General features: G+C 39.2%; 1 protein-coding gene across 2 annotated transcripts in view; it reads right to left on the bottom strand.

The window, feature by feature from the left end:
* The window catches only part of RUNX1T1 (RUNX1 partner transcriptional co-repressor 1), a 107,671-nt gene that overhangs the window by 5,579 nt on the left and 90,315 nt on the right, over window positions 1-11,777 (bottom strand). For both annotated transcript variants that reach the window (XM_065752973.1, XM_065752974.1), the window contains one exon: window positions 7,073-7,263. In XM_065752973.1, coding sequence (XP_065609045.1) covers window positions 7,073-7,263 — 191 coding nt within the window. The remainder of the gene's footprint in view (window positions 1-7,072; window positions 7,264-11,777) is intronic.

Raw genomic sequence — 11,777 nt, 5'->3', positions numbered from 1 at the left:
CAGACTTTCTACCTAACGCCATGCTTGCTGATCTGCTAGCTGTTTGTTTCCAGCTAAACTGCCATCCCACGATCCCCTAATCTGAAAACAAACACACAAACACAAAATCCCTCCGTGCAGACTCTTCCAAAAAAGGCATTTTTCCTCACGTGTAATAATGCTGCAGTCAACCAGCACCTGTTCAGATGCAGGGAACCCTCCCTTGCGCAGCTCTGACTGCAGCACTGAATTACATGCTCTAGTTTATTATGCGAACAACAAACAAATGTCTATTTAGTTAATAGAGGCCAGTTTCTGAGGCATCTTCCTTTTTCCTCCCTTCTGAGGAAAGCAAATCTGCACAGACAGGATTGTCCCGCAGACTTGACTAGAACCACAACATGATATTTGGGTTTCTTACCACAACACCTGTATTAATATTAGGCAGAAGACAGTCATTTAAGTTCTAACATCACAGATTCAACTTTCTTATTAAAATAGTCATCAGTTAACTGTCAGCCTGTACAGAACATGAAAAGTGATAAATAAGTGCCAGATTTTAACGAAGTGACAAAGCTCTAAGCTGCTTCTTTACATGATTACTTAATGTGTCCTACATTGTCTGGTACGTGATTTTGTCCACTGAATGTATTATTTATAATTTAACAGGTCATTACATCTTTAACGCAATTGAGGGAATAAAAGAACATAAAATGCAAAAAATTTCAAAATAAATTTTATAGCTCACATTTATTTTTAGAAAATTGCATTTAAGAATTACAATGGTGTAAATTAACATAAGCAGGCACATGTGCCACAGGGAGCTGGCACAAGAGCATCTGGATTTGGCATGAAGCACTCCCAGCCCTACCAATTCCTCAACACTGAGACCAGCTAAAAATGGCTCTAGAGACAGAACTCAATGACCATAAGCTCTGGCAATGACACTTTCTGTCCACATTCCTGAAGAAAAGCTTCATTCTACCAAAGAAAAAAACAAACTCAAGATGCTGTCTACTGATACACTTCATGAACCACTTCTTACATTCTCACATGTTCCCAGTCATCCAGACACTGTGAACAGAGCAGGAGCTCACTATGAGGTTGGCCATGATCAAGGCATCTTCCCTCCAGGAAAGCTCAAGAATTCAGTATAAGGCTAAGCAGGTATTTCTGTATCAGCCAAATGGAAGCTGATCTGCATGGAAAGCATCTTGGATAACAGGGGACAACTTCCATATTGGTGACAAAATCGCAATTAGCATACAGAAGGTATGGATACTATGAAGATATGACTATAGACTGTGTGACACCTGAGATAAGACTCTGTACCTCCTAGCACTGACAAGCCTCTGCCTGGAGTACCATCCATGCTGGGATGATGTACTTGAAATACAGAAAATGAAAGAAGGCAAAAAAACCACAAAGAAATGCTGAGAGAATAATCAGAGATCAGACAAACACAAGCTATGAGAAAAGATCGAATAGACTGGGACTGTTAAAGAGAGTTGTCAGCCTGAGAGGTGACTGCAGCATCCAAACATCTCAGAGGCTACTGTAATGAGACAAGGAACGACCATGAATTAAAAGGAAAAAATAATGAGATTAAACAGCTGCAGGAAAAACTGTAAAGAGATGTTATGAAAAATCTTTTTAAAGAACAGAATAAATTGCCTACAGCTAATGAAGAATCTCCGTTTCTAAAACACAGGCATAGCAGGTACACTGCAGGAATACCACAGTCAGAGCTGAAGGTGCACTGGTTAACAGCGTAGGGGATCTCCCAAAGTCTCTCCTGGTCTATTTTCTGTCTTCAGGGAGACACCTACTATACTGCACTTCTAGCTTGTGCTTTACAGAGTTCCAGATGTAGCTAAAACTATGAGCAGGACTGGATTACAGTTTTACCCTGCATTGATTTTCCTGTGAAAGAGTGAGGTTATACAAAAGGCAAGATTCTCAGACTACATAATTGAATTTAACCCCACTACCTTGAAAATGCATTAATTCAATGAAATTGGGTAAATTACAACAGATGGGAATCTCACTCCGAATCTATGCCACTGATCATATTTCAGCCTCTTCTTTCAACTGACAAGGAACATCAGTCAGAGGTCAAAGCCTTATCTTAGGTCAGACTCTTAATTCTCATCCACTTAAGCTTCCATCTTTAAACAGCAGAACTCGGAAATTTCTGTCTGCCATAACGAAAATTCTCAAAACAAAAGGTCTCCATTTCTGTGGTCTCCAGTACCAGGACACAGATTTCTCAATAGCTTTGCCCATCCCATCACTTTTATTTTTCTGATATTTAATCACAATTGAGTGTTTGCTTTCCTCTGACACCTCCAGCTGAGACTCAGTGCAAGCTGGCTTGCAGAGAGAAGAAAAAGCCAAAACAAAACAAATGGATCTTGACACGTCAAAGAGACTATGAATTCTGACAGGCCATAATACACTATCAAACATTTTATATGATCTCTGACAAATTTCCTGAGTTCACCAGGATAGGAAGCACGGCTGGTTATGAAAAAAAAAAAAACCATGCATTTTTTATTAGTTTCTAATCATCACTAACCCACACTGAAGGCCAAGTCACTGTTTACTGTGTGATGCATACCTGTGTTCATACATGCTAACATAGAGAAGGTACATCCTGAAAACAGAAGTGCAAAAAGTCATACCGAAGAGATATACAAGCTGGCTGGCCAGGCTTAACTTAGCAGCCTGGGGCTCTGCCAGTGTTCACAAACTGTCTGATCCTGTGCTGAACACATGGCTCTGGTGCCTCTGTACCACCCACCACTGCAGAGGACGAAGCGCTGCTTTCTAAAAGTTGCCCAGCCAAAAGAAAATTAAACATTAGCTGACATGTACAGATTCAACACCAGTCTAACAAACGGCTTGCCTGTATCACAGCATCTGATGCTCAGAGTCAGGTTTGCTGGCACAGTCCTGGTCTCAATGGATTGGTCAGCAGAGACTGAGCCCAGCTGTTTCCAAAATGTCAGGTAAGTGTGATGTTCATATACAACATAAGCAGCTGCTGTATAAACAAGCCTTAACACTGCATGTCTCTTAAAAGCAGTGTTGGACCAGTTACATATTGTTTTATCTGATCAGATGTCAGCATCTGCTTTCAGGAGAGAACTGGAACATTTGTGCTCCTTCACTGTCCTCAGCCCCCACCCTGGTAAAAGTGAGGAAGAACACTGACTGTCAGATTTTTCAGTGGCATTTTATAACAAAGCAGAAAGATAGATGTTTTAATTCCTCCCACCGACAATCTGGGCAGCCAGTCTCTTTGCTAAGCTGCTCACCCTTACCATTAAAATTGATTTGCACAACAGTACATTGCAACTAAATCAGGTACGGCAGTCACTAAAGAGTAGGCTGCTCACACGTTTCTGTACTTAGCCAACTCCTAATGAATGGGTCATCTTTTGTCAAGCAACTGTAAGGAACTAGTAAAGAAATAATTTGCGGTTCAGGAACAGTCATGCTGACAGGTAGGCCTTCTCTTGTCCTTTTGCTTTCTGACTGCAGTGTGCCCTGCTCACTGCTCTTCAACCGATCTCACTGTCGTAACAGAAAATAACGACAATGTCCTTGTCAGTCAAAAAAGCTTATGCTGAGAAACTGTGCAATCTTGAAAAAGTAAACACACAGATACTGATGCCAGTTAAATCATGTTGAACTCTAACATAAGCAAGGACAATAATTCAGAAGGAAACCAAAGTCAAAAATGAAAACTTTACTACATGATGTGGTGAGGCTCAACATATTGCAGAGCGCTTCTTCAAATTCAAGATGCACCCAAAAATTATACCTCCCCTTATTTGTCCTTCCACTGCCCTAAGTGCCCTTTATTTAGGTATGGTTTGCTCGGCACATCAACATCTATTCTCTTGCAGTTGTGGAGGCCACTTTCTCAAGATTCAAATATACACAGACACACTTCTCAAAGTGAGATCTCTGAAAGCTCTTGGATGAGGACACTACATATTACCTTAACATGACAATCATTAAAAATATAGAGAGTTTTAGTCTTAGGTGTGACTTCAGGCTCTAGAGAAGACAGCAGTAAAAATCACGCCACCAACTCCTCAGAGTAGAGCAGCTTCAGCAAGCCTCAGATAGGTCCAGGTTGCATTTTACTAAAGAACAAATGAAGCTGTAAGGGAGAAATCTTGTGAACAGACAGGGAGTGGCTGTAGCAGATGAAATTTATAACAGAAACATTAAAAATGTGGTGCCAAATTCCTGTCTCCTTCCATAGTTTCCACAGCCAAAAGAACAAATGACACCCGTGGGAGAAATATACTGTCAGGAACTGCATGGAAGTTATATAGAAGCCTACACTGAGCTCTCTTGTCAACTTTGCTATAACATTCCAGGAAGGATAAGAAATGAGGAGCAATGCTTTGTCTTCCTCTACGCTCAGTAACTCCTGCTACAGCACTCTCATATCTGAAACCAGAGTTAGCCCTTGAAATACATACTTACAGTGTACCGCTGAAAGTTGTAAATAGAAAACTTTACAGACTTCCAATCTAGACAAACGAGGAGGGATATTCACAGAGAGAACGAAAGATAACGAGCAGCAAAGCATATGTGAAGTTTTACTCCTCAATCTCAGTGAGCACAAGGTCTCATCTCCAAAGGAGCAATTCTCAAACACTGGCAGAACAAACTCCTATCCTCAAAGATGAAGGAAAAGGCAAAAGGCCGATCCATTTTTACATGTGTTATCCGAAAAAAATGTCAGCCAAAGTCAACAGGTTGCTGTGGGAAGCGGGGCCCTAAGTGGGTGGAGTTTGGCCCAACTGGAAGCTGGAAAGGGACAAATAAAAACTTAGCAGGCATATCTAGCTATTAGTTGTCAAGTAAATATCGTTGTCATCTGCCTTAAAATTAACCAAGCATCTGTAAACACATACTGAGGTCTATTAAAACCTGCATTTGGCATCTCAAAACAGCTGTGCTGATGTGTCACTCGTGACCACAAGGGTAAAAGCTGCAGGACAAGGCCACTAGACCTCATCTGAAACAGGTCCAAACTACGTAGTTTGGTCTAAGTCCAGAAGGCTTTTATCTTTCTTGAATACAAACAGTTTGAAGAACATTTCATTAGAATGAAATTAAAAGACTTATTTGTCCTTTTTTTAGGTTCTAATTTCAAGAAGTGAACAACCTCATAAGCAATTCTTGCTTACATAAAGATGTCTGCTGTCTGTCATACAGCTTTCTCCAGAGGTACGACTGCTCAGGAGCAAATTACAGCACACAAACTATCCAGTCTGGCTGTGCGTTTACTTGTGGGAGAGTGGGCTGTACATACTGGCACATAAGGTCTTCATCTGCCTTGCCTATGCTACATCAGTTCACTAAACAGATTAAATGTGCAATTTCCTCTTAGGCATTTACCTTTGGAATTTTGGATTTGATAATGGGAATCTCTTGTATACATACACACATAAAATGACAGGTCTTTAATGATGCTAAGTCAGACAAATGCCCTTTCAATGAACACAGTGTAGGAAAAATGTCCTTGGATATCTTAGATACAAAATGCCAATAAATTGAATTTATGTCTCATTTAATCTGCAATGGAACAGTTAGCGCTTAAAGGGTACATACGCTTCTCCTGGTCCCTTTCTTCCTGACAAACTTTCAGATGCTGAAAATCAATTCCTTTTGTCTCTTTGTTATTCATCTGCTAAACATTAAGGAGAAACTTTGGGCATTCAGTGATCCCACAATGGTCTTTCATCTCCAGAGAAGCCTGGTATGAATTAAAATCTTACGCTCTCACAAATCATGGATGCATACTGTAGCATGCCACTGGCATACCTGCTCATGACTTTTGTCAGTTTCCTCAGCATGCTGCAGCTACCTCACCTGCATCTTTCAATTTAAGTGACTCTTCTACAACGCTGTCCATGCAGTCCAGAAGTGCTTTGACAGCACGTTAATACATGTTCCCATGCAACAAGTACTGCTATCTATTCTTTTTCCAATTATACCTTCACTACACCCAAGATCTTCGTACAAGAACAATAAATAGTTCATAAAAATAACATTCTTTCATTTGATGATTGTACAGAAGTAACATTTTACTCATGTAATTTCTGTCATGCTTATTTTAAGAGCAGTTTGAACTTAGGACATTATTTACTGTCTGCAACAGATGTAAAATTCTGCAGCACTGGTAAAACACACCCTGGTCTTTTGCTCTCAGCTTCCTGCTGTTGGTGCTGCTGTTTGCCCACTCCTCAACTCTCTATATCCTGCAGTCAAATTAACACAATCAAATTAAGGAAACACTTGTAAATCCACATTCACATGCTGTCCTACAGGAACCATCATCTTTTGCAAATAGCTTCTGTATCCATCGCCCTCCCCCGACAAGCTTTTAACTACCTTGCTCTACAACCACCTTGCTCTAATCTCTTAAATTACTATTTCTTTGTTTAAATTAGATTTCAGTGTGAAATGTTTTCCACCAAACAATCTTGTTATCTACACCATATCAGCACTTTTAAGAGCTTTAAAATAAAGATAGTGAAAAACTAAATTAGAGGAGAATGGTGCACTATATCTAACACTGAACATCAGTTAGAAGGTGACACTGCAGCCCAAGTCCACTAGCTATTTTGAGCTGACACTACCAAGAACATTTGGGGTTCAGCATGTGCCTGTAATATGCACCCAAAGCAAATGAGCAAATAATTAATAGTTGGCACTGAATTCTGATGCCACATTAATTGCCTGGGCCAGTTGGACTAGAGCCAGCTTAAATACACATAAGGTTTGTAGCCATGTCACCCCGCTCCGGGTTACTGTACAGATTTAATTTTCCACTGGTATGAAAATGGCTTGCAATTTTTTTAAGTCAAAGACATTAAAATACTTCAGAAAATGGAAGACTTAGAAGCATGCTCTCTGCCTTCCCGAAGAGCAACTGTTGCAAATTTTTCATCAGAGGAGGCAAAGCAGGTTCAAGCTCTGACAAAAGCAACCTCCTTGCATGGGGCTGCTAGCTGGCAAAAGCATTTACAGGGAGGTGGCTCCCAGCAAAGGCCTTACTTACCTCACTTGAATCCTCCTGCTGATTGATAACAGCTAGTGCATCCTCTGCAGCCTGGCGCTTGGCTTCGGCAACGGTGCGCTCCATCTTGGCTCTCTCAGAAGTGATCATGTCGTGAGCTTTCCGCTCGGCCTCTGACACTGCCTTCTGCAACTCTGCCATAGCCTGACGTTTTACTTCATTGACAGCTTCCTCTGCAAATGAGGGAAGAAATCCTTGTCAGCACAGGATGTTTGACACAGGGCGATGCAGGTCTAAATCATGAGATGCAGTAACTATTGTGCCTTCGTGCTGAGTAGGATGAAGGTGAACCTGGTTCCTTATGACTCTTCAAGGCACCCAGATGCTTTACTTCCCCACCACCAAAGCTCTCACAAGTCTCTAAAACTCATAGTGATTCTTGATATTTTTATTCGTGGATAACATTTTTTTAGATACAGACTTTCCAGGTATCTGCAGCATTATTTCTGTAATCTTCTGGAACATTCTATTCAGAAAATAGAATCACAGAATCATAGAATGGCTTGGGTTGGAAGGGATATCAAGGATCACTGAGTTCTATGCTCCTAACACAGGCAGGGTTGCCAGCCAAGATTATTTTTGCAGTACAGCAGATCTATGAATATGTTTGGCAAGAATGACTACAAAACAATGAATATGACATTTTCAGAACTGTATCATTTCACTCTGGAAACTAAGACAGGGTTTAATCATTAACAATTTTTTTTCTTCACTTAAAGAATAAATACATGAAACACCCCAGAGTTTATTAGAAAATGTAAAATTCTTGGTTTTATATATTTTTCCCGAACAGGTACTTTTACGGACCAAAATTAAAATTTGTTTACTAACAATCTTTTGACCTGTTGATCTCCTCTGCAGACTGCACTGTGAAGACCAGTTCCTGATGCTGCTGAGCCCTGAGCACTCCAAAGCCAACACGATTCCAGAGCAACATTAACCCTGAGCAGGGACAGACTGCTTCGTAACATGAAAAGCTTATTTTTTTTTTGTAAAATAACTAAGTCACCGTGAGTTGTTTCTTCAGTATCCACTAGTGTCATATCTTTTATTCCAGAAAACATGCGTTGTCACAAATTAACAAATCCAAATTAATTATTTGGATTTTGATGAAGGAAGAGTGCAAAGATTTTACTAATGAACAGTCTTTTAATTGACAACTAAAACAAGTAATTTCTTTTTTTTTTAATTAACTGCTCTAATTAACAAGGAAACCATCCTCCTCCTGAATTAGTTTATCTAATTTTCATCTTTATTCAAAGCAAAATGACAATGATTAATTGAAAATTTAATAAGCAGTAATTATTAACTTGGCAAACCTAGTACCAATTAACACTCTATTAAAACTAATTATGACATGTTTCATTCAAGTGTTTGCTCTTAATTGTTTCATCCACTTAAAAACCACCTTAATTAAATGTTCTGTTTAATTAAAAACATAGATTTCTAATAAAAATGTTTTACTGTAGATTAAAATTTAAGTACTACAACTGTGCTATGGGTATGAGTTGAGGGCTGTATCTCTTGTGTTAGGTGTTCACATATGTACATACACCTAACCCTTCCATACAGATACTAAGTTAGTAGCTCCCTTGAGTTTTGATGTCTCATACCTCACTGCATTTGTTATTTCAAAAAAGCCGCAATATGACGCCTCCATTTTCAGTAATAAAACAAAGTACAATTTGCAAAAGAGACTTATTTTCAAGTCACGTACCTGCTAAATTGAATTAATTAAAATGAAAGAAGCATTGTATTATTTGTTGTGCGTATGACGGTGAGATATGTGTCAACTGGTTTTTTTGGGGTGGGGAGGGGGAGATTAAGAGATAAAACTTATGCCTTTATTTTTATGAGGCTGAAAATATGCCCTTATATTACCCTACCATAAATGTTGTTTAGGGGAAAGCCTCAGGAGAGGAAAAAATCATATCCTTCAACCACACAGCCAAGGCTTAATTTACTTTGAATATTCAAGGTGAATTAAAATTCTATCTAAGTGGCAATACAGGACAATAATTTTTGCTTACGATCAAAGCTGCAGCTAGACTAATTGTATATGCAAATCAGGCAATTTATATTTAAATTATGCATTCCTATTCTAGTCCCACAGGCACGCACAGATCAGCAAAGGGAATTGGTAGGACATTTGCAAGGTGCTTGAATATTTATTACCAACTGCAAACATTCACTGATCGTGAGAAAAGAAATATACACAGGCAAACATACAGATGCAATTTTATTACCATTTTCATAAAAATGAGGCAACTTAAATACAGACGTTTTGCATCTATGAACTGCAGTTATTAACAAAGCAAATTTCTTTGAGAAAATCTGTGTCCTTGCTGGAATTTACTATGGAAGAGAATTTAGCTTTGTATGGCATGATGCACTTTCAATATATAATATAAGCTTAGTCTTACACTGAGATGTTTACAGTGCTTAGAAACACTAGTCTGAACACCTGTTTTAAACTGGTAGCAGAGTACCCCAACATTTTACAAAGACTGCCATTGTTATAGTTTTTAATCCTATCTAGCGACTTTTCTTCAATCCAGATACAGAAATTGAACACAGAATCACAGAAGGTTGGAAGGGACCTCTTAGAGCTCATCTTGTCCAACCCCCAATCTATTAACCTTAATATACAACCTTTTCTCACATCTCCTTAAAATAAAAGTTTCCAGTACCTACAGATATTTCATTGGCATACAAGATATGCTTCATAGCTTCAGATAAGGACAATAGTGAGACTGACCCTTGACAATAGTGAGAGAGAAGACAAAGAATGAAATCTTCACAGAATACTGCCACTTTTCCAGAGGAAAGGAAGAGTGATTAGATTCTAATATCAAACATCGGAGATGTGTTTTATGTGCACCTTCCATTTTCTAGGTTGTGTTAAGCAGTTTTGGTATAATTTCTCTTGGTATCTTCAGAACGCAACTGAAATCTTTCACTTTGAATAGCACTCCCTTATGAAAGAAGCTCCAGGGAGCAAACAGATTAGGTGGAATAGATGTTAGTCAACATGATCAGAGGTCCTAGAAGTTAACTTAGGAGAAGTACTGAACTCATCATTCACTGCTGCATGTAACTCTACGTGACTCACCAGTCAGCTCCCAGTCACCTCCTTCATATCATGGGCACATTAGGTCCACACGATGAGAAAAAGGAAAGTGATAGGCAGGGATGAGGTACTGTGTCAACCACGAAACTTGCATCATCTCCTTCTCAGGGTGACCAGGATAAAGAAGGCCACTGGGAGTTGGTATCATGAATTCTCCCTCCTTCGTATCACAAAATGCATGATTTCTTTCTCAGGAATACCCTGGAAAATGTTCTTTATTGTCTTTGTGTGAGACAGTATGGTCATACCATGCCTGCGCAGTAATCTGAGCACTTCCCTGTGGACTGCAATGAGCAGTTAGGTCTTCCTGTGTGAGAGCTAGAAGACAGTCTCCGCATCACTCTGAAAGAAGCTAAGACAGCAACCCATAAAAGGTATAGGATCACCTCAGTATCTGACAAAAAGAAGCACTTCCAGAGAGAAAATCATACAATCTATGATCTGACTGATCCTCTTCACATGCCTGTCTTAATCTCGACTACTAAAGGCACTGAGAACTTGGCTTGGACTCTTCATCTGAATAATTATTATTCAATGGCATCAATCAGGACACTGACGACTTCCCTTTCCACTGATGAAACGGAATTGGGTTGATATGGCTTTAATATACAAGGTGTTATGTACTACATCCTTGTTCCAACAATCAGAAAAGTACATGCTTCACATAGTATATTTAACAAATCGCAATCTCCAGAAGTTTAAAGTGAATCCATTTTTCACATGATTTGTCAATTCACATGATTCTGAGGTTGCTTATTGACTCTTTTTATGCCAAATTCTTTCAGTTCAATGGATTCAGCTTCCCAATCAGACATTTACACTTAAATCAGGTGTCTACACTTTGGTCTTCCATGGTCCTTTAAGACACCAAGGTATCCACACTGAAGTAGCAGAAATGACTTGTGAGAGATTTGCAGACTTCTAGAATGGCAGTAGCAGCCATGCCAGGAAACTGCACAGCACCTCAAATGGCACTAGAGACTCGGCCTACAGACCTGAATTGCACTTCTACTTCTTTGAACTGATTTTGAACCTTTGGAGACCTCCAACTTCAAGAACATCCTCTTAAAAATGAATGCCAATGACTTACTGAAAGCAGTACACTTTCTGATATGTTACTACTGTTGGTCACAGATAGATGTATGTATCCTATAGGATACATAAAGAAGTCAGAATTCTGTTATTCTCAAGTTCACAGACATGCTTACTGAAGGGAATCTGAATGAAAGCCACAACATGAAAACAGAGTCTAAAAATGGGATCAAAACCATAACTTTCATTCAAAATAACTGATTAATCAAATGTTCACAAGATGACATGTCATAGCTCCTTTATACTAATATCTCTGGATAAACACAATGTGAGCACACATTGAATTTTACATGTCAGGCCAAAAGCTTCTGTTAACCATGTACTGCTAGCTTATAAAGAAATGTCTTCCACTGTACTGTAACTGGAAGTCATGAATAACCTAAAACGCTAAACAACATTAAAATACAGCTATTGCAAGAAGAAACAAATTTCTGAAATTCCAACAAATAATGCTTCTCCACGTGG

Source organism: Cyrtonyx montezumae, unplaced genomic scaffold (genome assembly GCF_038088225.1).
Source record: "Cyrtonyx montezumae isolate F1298 unplaced genomic scaffold, pur_monq_1.0 scaffold_8, whole genome shotgun sequence".
NCBI lineage: Eukaryota > Metazoa > Chordata > Aves > Galliformes > Odontophoridae > Cyrtonyx > Cyrtonyx montezumae.
Note: the sequence above shows the minus strand (reverse complement) of the source record. Positions and strands in the feature narration are given on the sequence as shown.